Source organism: Delphinapterus leucas, chromosome 3, assembly GCF_059928025.1.
Source record: "Delphinapterus leucas isolate spDelLeu-1000000601 "Yukka" chromosome 3, BTC_Dleu_Yukka2, whole genome shotgun sequence".
Lineage (NCBI taxonomy): Eukaryota > Metazoa > Chordata > Mammalia > Artiodactyla > Monodontidae > Delphinapterus > Delphinapterus leucas.
The window spans coordinates 15348787-15362181 of NC_143131.1; the positions used below are offsets into that span (position 1 = coordinate 15348787).

Below are 13395 nucleotides of genomic sequence, written 5' to 3' on the forward strand. Positions count from 1 at the left end.
CTTCCTGTCCCAGGTGGCTAAACTCAGGGCAGAGACCAGGTTGATAGGACTGATCTCCACCTCTCAGTGCCTCACCCAGGACTGTTGCTCACGTGACATCAAACAATCAACAACACTCTCATTTCCTATATGTGCCCCGAAAGAGTGGCTGAATTTTCCTTCTTTCGTTACTTACTGATTCTTCACATTTCTGCAAATGGTCACATCTTTAATTCATTTGTGACACACTTTTTTAACTGGGAAAATATTATTTCAAGTGTTGGTAGAACTTGCTATGTAGGAATCACAATGCTACCTGTAAATGTTAGCTATTCTATTATGAATCATTCAAAGGTTATTTTTTAGAAAATATTAATAGAATGTAAAGTATTTTATTTCATATGCTTTAAAATCTAATCATCAATTACTTCAAATGACCTACATGTCCAACTCCTGTTTCTAAGGAAAGCATGACCTCCTGCCTCATCTATTCTGTTGCTACCCATTAAAATATGCTATTTACCTCCATTAGAAGGAGAAAAAGGTGCAAAATCCCCAGGTTTCACTATTTAGCAACCTGTTCATGGGGAGTAAATAGCCTCATTTTTCTTTTCCTCTTTTCATTTGAAAAATACTTATCTAGTAAAAGAGAAACACTTCTCGCTGCTGGAGAATATTGCTTCATTAAACCAAGTAACAGAATCAGTGTTTAGATGATTAAGTAGGTATATAAGCTTTCACAAAAAGAAAATCTAATTAAGATGGTACTCATAGAAATCAAGACACGAATAATTAACAAAAATAATTGCGGCTGGTCTATGAGAGGGCTATGCAAATGTGAGGCAGTGTTATTATTACACATGCAATGGTGCAACATTTTGGTGAGCTTTCAGGGTTATAAGTATGTAGGGTGCCCTGCCTGTGTAATATGTACCGCAGGACAGGCACACCTTGTTTTATTGCGCTTCATTTTTTTTTTTTTTTTTTTTTAATCGTGCTTCGCAGACATTGCGTTTTTTTACGGATTGAAGGTTTAGGGCAACCCTGTGTCAAGCAAGTCTATTGGCACCATTTTTACAACAGCATTTGCTCACTTCATGTGTCTGTGTCACATTTTGGTAATTCTCACAATATTTCAAATTTTTCCATTATTATACTTGTTATGTGACCTGGGATCAGTGATCTTTGATGTTACTATTACAACTTGAAGGTTCAGATGATGGCTAGAATATTTTAGATTTTTAAATTAAGGTATGTACATTGTTTTTTTAAGAATTAATGCTATTGCACACTTAATAGACTGAAGTATAGTGTAAACGTAACTTTTATATGCTCTGGGAAGCCAAAAAATTTGAGTGGTTTGCTTTATTGAGATACTCACTTTATTGCGGGTCTGGAACTGAACCCACAATATCTTCAAAGTATGCCTGTAAGACTATTTTATTCCAATTATCTTTATCTTTTTACAAGCTCTCTGTACTGTTTCAGAAGTTAGAAAACAAGCCATAATTCCTAGAACTTGCATTCCTGGTGACAGGTTAATTCATCCTACACAAAAAGTCATGCTCAAGTGTGCCAACCAGCCTGAGGCATGAGGAAGACCAATGCATCACAGAATCACCTCTGTGCTTCTCCCTTGATGGGCACTTTGGAATTTGCCCACAGCATTCTAAACTCTTCCCCATTGGTAGCATGCCTGAAAAATTACACATGGAGCAAAACGTTTGATAAAAATATATTTAAAACAAGGCAAGAAAAAAATAGTTTTGACCTTAAGGATAATGTTCACCATTCTTTTAACCAAGTAGAGTTAAATAATATGTATAATGATTTCAAGTACCAACTTATAAAAGATGTGATAAATCAGAAAACAAAGAACAGGACTCTTTTTTTCAGAAAAATGTATTTGCAATTCAAATGTTCATATAAAAAGCATAAATTTTAAAAAGTTCATAGATGTGTGTTTTTAGAAGTGCTATGGTTTTGCCATTCACTGCAATTACATTCCAAAATGTGCAGGGTGGTCCACACCGCACCTTCTTAGCTTTGTCACACCGAAGTCACTCTCATCACAACCTCCCCCGAGCTGTTATCTTCTGACAAATCTTCACGGGGCCTCATCCGATTGAACAGATGTAATAACATGTAGCCACACTGAAACCTTGGGGAGGTCAACTGTGTTGGGTGGACCAAGTTCCTGTTTCGTAGAGCCGTCAATGGCAACCATAAAGTTCTGCTTGTGGAAGACTCTCCCCGGCTACTTTCTTCGATGTCTGTGGCTTTGTCATAATTTAATACATCCCAGTGTAAGTTGACAGCTCGCCAGCGTTTAAACACTCTGTAAACTGCAGCTCCTTCATGGACAATGAGACCTAAATTTGAGGGAAAAATGAAAAAGACTGGTCATCATCAAAAGTTGAGAATGTTATGTTGTATACAGGTAAGATTAAAGATACAGTCAATTCTCTGTTACGCATCATCATCAAAAACGTGGTATTCTGACTGCTCAAACACTACGTCTAATGGCAAGCTATTACCTGCATTACATAGGAGTTGTCAATATTCAAAAATAAGAATCCACTGCCATGCAGACAGTAAAGTCCTCATGGGTATAAATTACTTGCTCCATTACGGCTCAGAACACCCTTAGGCATTTACGTTGCCTTAGGAGAACCCTTAGGTTCATTTCTTCATTCAGCATCTCTTTCTTGAGTGCCCACTGTGAGCCAAGCAACGTGTTAGAGACTTGGTCCCAGTTGGCAACTTGATTTGTGAAAGAGACAAATATCAAGGTCACTGCCATCTCCCCAGCTTCTAGAACAATGCCTGACACACAGGAGATACTATCGAACCTTTTGTTATTTTTCCTCTCCTCAACAATTCAACAAATATTTATTAAGCGCCTACTTGAGAGATTTATGTATATTATCTCATTTATTTCTCACCACCCCCTTACAAAGTAAGCACTAGCATGTCCCCCATTTTACAAACAAGAAGTTGCTCAAGAGCAGACAGGCGGCAGCAGTGGAACAGGGATTCAAACCCAGGCAGGCGGGCTCCAGAGGGCTCTTTGCTGCTATACATGGAATTGATGATTCCACATTTCTGAGACGAACTTTCAGGAAAGTAAACAAAATAATACGGGAACCTTGGGGACTACAAACTAGCCAACCGTAAGTTGGATATGGTGCCCTGTCGCATGGCTCCATCTCCACCATCCACTCCAGATCCCACCATACCCTGCATTTTTCAGACATTTATATTTCAATGTGTAGTCCAAAAGCTTTTGAATCTGTGACCTAATACAAAAAGGAGTTCCTGGTGGGGAGGTCCCTTCAGGTAGAAAAGTGAGGAGGAGCTTCTCTCAGAGGAATCTGCAATTCCATTGAAAGTTGGAGGAGAAGCCAATGAAGTCTTTCTTAAGAATGGAATATGGCACGTAAGGAGGATGTGTCAGTTTTGACACAATCACTTTTAACCAAAATTTGAAAATGAGAAGATCTTACCACCTCCTAGCATTTAGAATCTCGGGAGTATGTCCTAGAGAAGCTCTCATAAATATGAAAAAGGAAGCATGTTCAAAAATGTTTATTACATATTTGTTTGAGAAAAAAACTGCAAACAATCTCAATGTCCATCCTGAGAAGAATGGACAAATTGTACTGGGTGGATCCAAAGGACTACAGCAATGAAAGAGAAGGGAACAAAGTCACATGCACTAACACGGATAAATCTTAAAATAAGAGTGGAAATCTCAAAGGCACATAACAAATGAAAATTTCAGAAGTATAAATGATTGGAGTGAAGAAATACTATAAATTTTTATGGATACAGATACATATGGTTAAAATGTTAAAACGTGCATGGGAATAATAACCATTAAGTTCATGATAGTGAGGGGGGGTGAAATTGGAGAGAGGCTTCAAAGAGGGCTTTCTATTGTGCCTTTAGTTTCATGGTTTTTTTAAGCTGGGTGGTGGGGATATGAATGTTTAACGTGTTATTCTATATACTTTTCATGTACCCAAATAATTCATAATTTCAAAAGTTATGGAAAATTTATTAGGAAAGGTGACCTAAGATGGGTTGAAGAATAGACAACAGAAGTAGGGGAGACAAGTAAGGAGGTTACCGCATTATATGTGAGGAGCAGAGCGTTAGCAGTAAGGAGAACACAGAGAAACAAAGCAATAAACTTGTCAGAGGAAAAACTGACAGAAATTGTAAATGCAAGAAGGGGAAAAAAAAATCAGAGGCTCACATTTTTAAGGCTAGAAGACTGGGTGACTGAAAGGATGATAGTAACCTTCCCAGAGGTATAATGAGTACGGGTTTTGAACAAGTTTTTATTGAGGAGATTCTTTCTTTTTTTTTTTTTTTTTGTCAACTAAAACAATGCCACAGAGGTGATGGAGATACCCAGTCTTTGAAAAATCACACCTACCTAATATGAGAATTTAAATTTTACATCTATCCCTTACCAGGAGATAAACTTCTGGCACACGTGACTTAAGAGCATTCCAAAGATACTAACATAGGCCACTAAAAAATGCATATGCTCTAATAAATAAAAACGTCTTAAGCCCAATTATTGTACACCAGCAAAATAATGAGAAGTAATGTAAACTTCTGTTAATCATAGCAATTCAATGGTTTGATTCCTTTTTCCTAAAGAATAATCAGAGTTGACCCAACTGACCAGATGTTTTGGGGAAACAGTCAGAATTATAAGTCAAGACTACCAGAATTTAATTGGTAATTCTAATATTAGCTTTTTGAAATCTCCCTGGCTAATGATTTAACTTTTCTGGTTCTGTTTTTCCTCCTTAAAATGCAATTGGAATGCCTAATCTATACATTCAGTGGAATGGTATGAAGATAAATTGGAATTCATGAACTATAAAGCACTCAGATTTCTTTGGAGATGGTAACTATCTAAATACAAGACATTATTATTGAATAAAAAATCAATAGTGAATCTATGTGGTGAGAAGCATTCATTCACACTAGTCATAAGACCATTACAGTCTGCAACAGGTTCATTCTTGTTAAGTGCAGTGATGGGGGGCTGACTTCACCAGGGGAAACCACTTGTTTCACAGGATCCTCTTCTTTTTTTTTTAGTGATTTCCTTTGAAAGGCCAGAAATCAGATCATTTACTCAAGCTGAAAGTCATTTTCTGGGAATATATTCCTGGTAGCACTTTTCTAAATATTATACATAAATCTATCCAACGTGTAGAAATAAATCCCATAGGTCTTTATAGTACATTTTGAACTAAATTTAAAGAAAGAGAACTACTTGAAGTTCTCATGAAGACACAGTCCTCCTGAATTTCTAGCTCCATGTGCTGCTTCTTCATTGCATTCAGGTTATGAGTGACGTTTAGACTTTGCTTTATTCCCCGTGAAAGTTTGGAATTACTCCTCATCCTCTAGAGGCTTAAATTTTACTGAAATAGGAGGAACCCCATCTCACCCTCCTTTGTAATGTAAACTTTTCCCCTTTCTCCTTAAGATTTTTCTGGGGCAGTGGCAAATGCCATTTGTACTAGTGGTTATGAGAAGACTTGACTACTGTGATCATTGAAATCCAGAGGTAAGGATTCATTTAACTCTAGTGCAATGTTTGAGAATCTGGCTATTAAAAATCGTACTGCCCTCCTGTCTTACTGATGATAGGTCCCATCTTGTTTCATAACTGATCAGTTCACATCCTTGAGTAGCCTTCACTCTCTGTGTAATACCTCAAGTTAAGCCTTAAAATGAATCTGTCACCTTGACACTTCAGGTCATAGGAAGACAGGCTTGGATTTGCTTCATCTGAGTCACTAACTCTGAAGGGAAAAGCAATTATAATTTCTATAAAATGTAAATATTAAATGTTACTTGCAACATTATTAATGGCAAAGGTGTCAACAAGGTGTGATTCATGGGAACTTGGGGTTTTGAAACTTGAGGAGCGTGTGTGTGTGTGTAGGTGTCCCTGTGTGTGCAGTTGGTTGTTTCTTATCATTTTCTTGCCAGTAACATTAATTGGAGCATTCCCTTATTGATGTGCAAAGGAACATTTTTGTTAGGGAATAATCTTTAACGACAGAGCAGGTTTAAGTATTTTCTGGTTTCATTGAAATAAAAGCACAGTGTTTATGTAAGTAAAATATATCCCGAAATTGGAAATGGTGTGTTAGTTGAAATTCTAGGCTAACTACCCATGAAATAATGGGAAGACTCTCAAGGTACACAGACTCACACATGTGCATGTGTGCGCACACACGTACACACTCACCGTTTGTCTATGTTTATTTCAGTATAGACAAATGGTGTGTTACAATTAACAGAGACTTGCAAAATTTATGTTCAAATACAAACAAATGTTGATATTAACTACCAAACCACCAGTCTAACCATTTCACTTCTTGTGTTGCTTGTTTCAGCTTTTGTTTGAATAGATTTGGTCATTTTTCATAATTTAAAAACTAAATTTTTATCTAGGATCGGTTCTGTGCCCAGTGCTTTTACATGCACAATTTTCATTTAATCTTGACTGTGACTCTACAAATATATATTATTGAATAGTTTCATAGTTAAGGAAATTGAGACCTAGAGAGATTTAGCCAATTGTCCAACATTATGAAGATATCAGCTCTGAGAAGGAAGCCCAAAATTTCTCTATATGTAAACCTTGAGTGCTACAGTGCTATTCATTCTAAATACCCAGTGGATGGCAGCCTCTCCTAGTCACAGAATGACCAACTGAAAGAGATATTGCTATGGACTGAATGTTTGTATCTCCCCCAAATTCATTTGTTGAAGCCCCAATCTGCAACATGATGGTATTTGGAGGTGGGAGGTAATTCATGAGGGTGATTAATGCCCTTATAAAAATTGGGAGAGACATAAGTTTTCTCTGTGTGTGTGTGTGTGTGTGCATGCACCAAGGAAAGGCCATGTGACAATATAACGAGAAGATGGCTGTCTGCAAACCAAGAAGAGAGCCCTCACCAGACTGAATGTGCCAGCACCTTGACCTTGGGCTTCCCACAGCCTTCAGAACTGTAAGAAATAAATGTTTGTTGTTTAAGCCACCCAGGCTGTGGTATTTCGTTATAGCAGCTCAAACAGGCTAAGATAGACCTGGTATAAAAACTACATCATCCTCATTTAAAATATGAGTAAATTAAGCCCCGGAGACTATGATTTGGGCAAAGTTATACAATTAGTTGCCATTTTTAATATCCTTGTGTGTCACCGACACTGTTTCATCTCTAGGAGTGCCAATAAAACAGTGCCTTCCATCTGTCCCCATCCTAGGAGAGAAAAGGGTTGAGGAACCTCATATGAAGGCAACACTGTAAGTGGTGAACACTCCATCTGGTAAGCTGCACTCATCCTGAACTTTCCCAAGAAATGTAAGATCCTGATAACACAGCCTAAACGCCTGTGTGCTGTTCTATCACAGAGAGCCTTGGGAAAGCCAAAGAACTCGCAGCTCACAGCGGATATTTGGCCAGAAAAGGTTCTCTTGATTGTGTGAAAATGTCTAAGATTTCTCAGTTAAATTTAACCATTCTCCCTGGCCAAGATTCTCATTCTCATTCTCCCTCTCTCCCCGTACCTCTCTCAGTGAGTTTCCATATAACCAAACTCTATACGTATAACTGTGTCATTCTGGAAAGTCAGTGTGCACCAGGAGCAGAATGGTGACTTTGGGGCCCCTATGGTTACAGTTACCAAGAACAGGGCTTCCCTGGTGGCGCAGTGGTTGAGAATCCGCCTGCTAATGCAGGGGACACGGGTTCGTGCCCCGGTCTGGGAAGATCCCACGTGCTGCGGAGCAACTAGGCCCGTGAGCCACAACTACTGAGCCTGCGTGTCTGGAGCTTGGGCTCCGCAACGAGAGGCCGTGACGGTGAGAGGCCCGCACATCATGATGAAGAGTGGCCCCTGCTTGCCACAACTAGAAAAAGCCCACGCACAGAAATGAAGACCCAACACAGCCAAAAATAAATAAATAAATAAAATTAAAAAAAGAAAAAGAACAGATTAGAGAAGATTAGAGTCAACCTCATAAAGTGGCTCCATTTTTTAGTCCTTAATTCCCACTGGAACTTGAGGAAGACCAGAGTGTGGCTGCACAAAAGAGGGTTAACTAAATGAGACTGTGGCCCAAGATACCCTTTGTTGGGAATCATCGTTGCTAGAATGTAATCAAACGCATGAATCCTCCTGGCACATCTTCCTAAGATACTCTACATTTAAATGCCCAACCATTATGGAAACTTAGATGTAAGTGTAGAGGTAATCACTTTAAAAGTTACTCTTCCATTGTTGAATCTTGTTAATATGAATCTTGAAGAAACAACCACAAGTCATTTCTATATACACTGAATGGTTTTTGTTGGGACTCAACTATATATGAAGCTTAAAGTAAAACAAAAACCAGGAAAGAAAAAAAAAGCAAAAATATAAAACTTAAAGAGAGATACAAAGATTGAAAGACAATACATATTCCATTACAGAAAGACAATACATATTCCATTAGAGAAATCACTAAGCTCACAAAAGAAAGCTATCATTAGCTGATATCCTAAAATCTAGGCCTCTGGGAACTACAATATCCTGATTATATATGGGGATTTTTGTGAAACATATTTCCAATATTGCCCATCAGAACAAATAATGAAAAGATATATCCTGCATAAAATGTACTTACATCTCTAAAAGATGAGTTGATTCTTCTATTGTTGAATATTATATATATATTATATATATATTATTATATATAAATATATATATAATAAGAACCAAGTTGAGAATGGCAGGCTGGTCATCAAAGTTTAAAGCTCAGGGGTTCAAACACAGATTCATCACTAGCATTGGTAGTAAAACCTTCTTTGCTAAGAAATGTGATAAGGACAACGAATTATTCAGAAACTTTCCACAACATGAAAACTCTTGACACTAGAGGCTGGCTAGTTTCCAAATATGGATGATCTAATCCACCTCACCCGCAAAGTAAAGAACAGCACACATGAAGAAATGATTATGACAATGATTATGACAACAGAGCCTAAATGACCGTTTCTCTGAGAGCACACAAAAGGAAATTCATGGTGTTTGTTTTACAACACTGCCACCCTCTATGTCTCCCTCTCCACTCAATGAAATCTGCCGTCATCAGCCTGGTTGCAAAGAACACATTTGTGCTGTTCCTTCAATGCTGATGACCAACACTGCCTGGGCACAGAACAAGATGCAAAGGCAAATTTTAACATGGAGTGTAACCTCTCACTAGTTGGCAGTGAGGGAAGCACCCCCTTTTCTAGAAGGTCTTGACATAGGTTGGATCTGGTTCTTAACCTACCATCTTTATTTCAGTTAATGATCATCCCCCAAGTCAGTTAAGCTGAAACCCAAGAATCACCTAGACTAGTCTATCCTCTTGCATGAAATTCTGCTAATTCTGTCTTCTTAGCAAATCTGAGATAAAACCATGAAACACAGAATCATCTCTCCGTGACCCCAATCAGTCATGTGCTCCCTGAGGACAGGAACCCTATTCCTACTTCAATTACTGTCATGAATCCAATAGTCACAAAATGACTGTGCCCAGGCCAAAAGCCTAAGAGGCAGACATGGACTCCTCTCTTCTATTTCCAGGCAAAACAGGAGAATTAAAAAAATGCTGTCCATTTATCTGACCACTTGGTCTTCTAAGAAGCCAATCCATCAATCAATTATTTTAATGAATTTTTTTCTTCCTTAGTAGAGAGGAGATTCCGCTGAACTTTCAATTACTAGCCCTGGAACACAAATCTACCATAGGCATATTCACAGAATATTCCTCAAAAGCTGCAAACTTGTTATACGTTATAAAATATATAATATGTTAATTTTTTTAGAAAAGGATTAAAAGAATTCACTGGAGAGAAGAATTGTTATATTATCTAAGTTTCCATCCAAAAGTGCTTGAGGAAAAAAAGATCTATGGATATGATTATTTCAATAAAAGAAATAAAGGAATGAGTCCAATACTTTTATAGGTAATAAAGGTATCCTAGAGTTCCCCTGTAACTGGGAGCATGATTTAGAATCAGTTTAATTTCAGCTGAATGCAACTCCAATTCATGGACAGATGGAACACCTGGTAGCAAAGAGTAACATCATATCACAGAGATGAGAAGTTGTCAAATGTAGTCAGTGAATTTCAAAATTAGGAAATATTGGGTATGATTTAACCCAACCTGTTCACATGGGGGGGATGAAGTCTCTGAGGCCCAGAGAAGTGACACGGCTTGACCAATGGGCCACAGTTAAGTGTCCGAGCCCAGAATCAGAGCCAGACCCCTGATGCCTGATCCAATGCACTCCCTCTGCAAGAACTCAGATCTCAGGAGCCACCCCTGGCTGAAGCTGTTCCTCACTAGTGTCTATTTGGCCCAAGGGATATTACACTGACTATGAAGTAGACAGAATCAAAATCTCTTTTCAGACTAAGATGGTCAGTTCTCCTCTGGTCTTTATTCTAAAGTGTGCATTGCAGCATCTGGATGGGAGATGGGAGTGATCCTCCCAGTTTATAAAATAAATAACTCTGCAAACCTCAATATTACAGTATTTGGTTAAAAAGCTTATCAATGTCTATCTTCTGGGTTAATTAATGCCTCAAGGATTGGGAATCTACTTTGGTAGATTTCCATTTGTTTCCCACACTCTGGACCAAAGCCAGTTCTTAGAAGGAGTCTATTAGTGGACTTTTCCTAGTGGCAAGTCAAGATATGTACAACTAATTTTCCCTTCCATCTCCAATGGATAAACTGTCTACTCCAAACTTGCAGATTACGATTTTATTAATCTTTGGGGTAAACAATACATGTATTGATTGTTCCATTTCAGGGGTGAGAACAGCATTTTAAAAGTTTTAATTGATCTATCTAATTAAAACCTGTGGGCTTCCCTGGTGGCGCAGTGGTTGAGAGTCTGCCTGCCGATGCAGGGGACACGGGTTCGTGCCCCGGTCTGGGAAGATCCCACATGCCGCGGAGCGGCTGGTTCCGTGAGCCACGACCGCTAAGCCTGCGCGTCCGGAGCCTGTGCTCCACAACGGGAGAGGCCACAACAGTGAGAGGCCCGTGTACCGCAAAAAAAACAAAACAAAACAAAACAAAAAAAACCCCCAAAAACCTGTTTCTCTCTGGACCTGACATAGGCTATTTCACATTTGTTGGCTTTGCTTTTCATTTCTCTTAAATCACACAGACTGTGGGTAAAAATTCCAAACAGAAGCTGCCATCTCAGCATAAGTACAGTTTCTAACTCTTTGAATTCATCCACATAACATCAGTAAGATTTTTAATTGAAAAAGCAATAAAAATTTTTATCCTGAATATAAAAATGCTCAGACCTTAAGTTTCCTTAATATTCTATTCTGTGATCTAGCAAGAAAATTCAAGGTTGAGATGTGATTCTTTACATAAATTATTCTTATCAAGAAACTGTTTCACTCAGAACAATGCAAAGAGAGAGAAATGGCTTTTGGTATGGTATATTTTCCATTCTCTTTACTAATGTTTCTGTATGTTGTGGTTCTATGAATTTACAATAAATAAAGGCTTCACAAAACAGCTACATTACTTTGGGTTTCTAAGGAAAATTTTTTCTCTATTTCTGATCTAAAATCAGTAGTTGAAGGAAGTATTTATTCCTGATTCCGTGCCTTAGGTGTTCGAGACAGCAACTGACGAAGTAGTTTCACTTTATTGAATAGACAACATTTTGTAAGGTAGCCATTTGAGCTCACCATATAAGGAGACAGATAGAATTAATCACATAAATATTTTTACACAGGCTCTGGAGCCGCAGTGGCCGGAGTCCAATCTTGGGTCCCTCTTCCAATCTGTGTGACCTCCGGAAACTGGTTAATGGCACCTTAGTTTCCTCATCTCTGAGGTGAGGAGAATAGTACCTACACCTCATTGGGTTGCTGTGAGGACTGAGTGTGAAAATGCAGGTAAAGTGCTTAGAATGTTGCCTGGACCCGGGTAAACACACTCTTAGTCATCACTGGAGATTTGATTTTAAAACCTCCTTTCAACGTATTTGGAAGCAGCTGAAACCATATACAGGCTCCACCTCTCTGCTCCTCTGTGTGCTTCCTCATGACCCCAGAGAAACCCTGGCAGCGTGCCACAGTCCCACATCCTCTGTGTGCTACGTAGGAGCATCGTTTAGAAAAATCACGTTCACACTCTCCGTCGTGAGAAAGTTCTTTGTTGCAAAATAGTGTGAAGCCAGGAGGCCCCCAAAGAGGTCGGTGCCAGTTCTGAAGAACAATCTCCAGGTTCCCAGGTTAAGGGAGCTGTGTCATCTTGTCATGGTTCCCACTGCCACGGTCTACTCTGCTTTCTCTTCCAAGGAAAACGTCCCATGTTCAAGTTGAACTGGCCTCTTTAATAACCTCATTTTAGAGTAGCCTAGGGATGTACTCAGATCTCTCTAAAGTAGTTGCAATCGTTCCAACCCTCACGTGTTTAGAAATCACACAACCACTCTCGTGGAAAACAGTAAAGACAAAGAAAGAGTGAAGTCGCACAAAACACACAAACACACACACACACACACACACGCACGCACGCGCGCACATGCGCGAATGCTCACATACAGAGCGAAGCCACAAGGGGTGTCCCCTCCTGATGCCTCAGCTGACCCCTACAATCTCAGATGATTTGTCCCCTGGCTCCTGGATCTCCTCAGCCCCACAGACCCACACTCCTCAGGTCCATGTGGAAGACTTGACCGTGACCTGACCTGCATAACCCTTGCCCTCCGCTGTCCCTCCTTCACTCCATCCCGGGCCTTTCCCTTCCAGAAACTGGTCCAAGTGCAAAAGCCCTGACACTGTACCAGCACTGCCGACAACCACCATCTCCGCTGCTTCTCACTCACCTGCTTTCTTCCTTTCGATGAGTGCACCCGTTCTACTTCCTGAAGACCTCGAGCCCCTCGATTGGGCAATCTTTCCCCACTCTGCCAGCTTCTTTCTGGCTCTGGTTGCTTCCCCAGCCACTGAGAAAGCAACCCCATCCTGTAACCGTCCTCCACCACTCAAGGTGAAGGGCAAGGTTCATCTCGCTGCTGGTCTCCCAGCAGCTCTGTATATAAAACCTCATCTTAGCCCAGTCTCGCCATTTCACCGCTCTGCACCCACTGTCACTGCTAGCGGGTAAGAATACACAGCCTCATAGCCCTGGATGTTGGGGCCGCCCCCGGCCCAGCCTCGGGAGGGCACGCAATCACGCCCAGTGGTTCTTCATGTCTCCTGGCTCAGCTCCCCTCCCCAAAGCCCTGCGCTGCGGACTGTCATTTTTAATTCCGCAGACTCCTGTCCCCAGGCTGTGCCTTCCCTGTCTCCAC

General features: G+C 39.9%; 1 protein-coding gene across 1 annotated transcript in view; it reads right to left on the reverse strand.

Annotated features, from left to right (window-relative positions):
* Positions 1 to 1569: 1569 nt before the first annotated feature.
* Positions 1570 to 13395, reverse strand: part of MARCHF11 (membrane associated ring-CH-type finger 11) — a 118732-nt gene continuing 106906 nt past the window's right edge. The window contains exon 4 of the mRNA XM_022581278.3: positions 1570 to 2351. Coding sequence (XP_022436986.3) covers positions 2029 to 2351 — 323 coding nt within the window. The 3' untranslated portion in view covers positions 1570 to 2028. The remainder of the gene's footprint in view (positions 2352 to 13395) is intronic.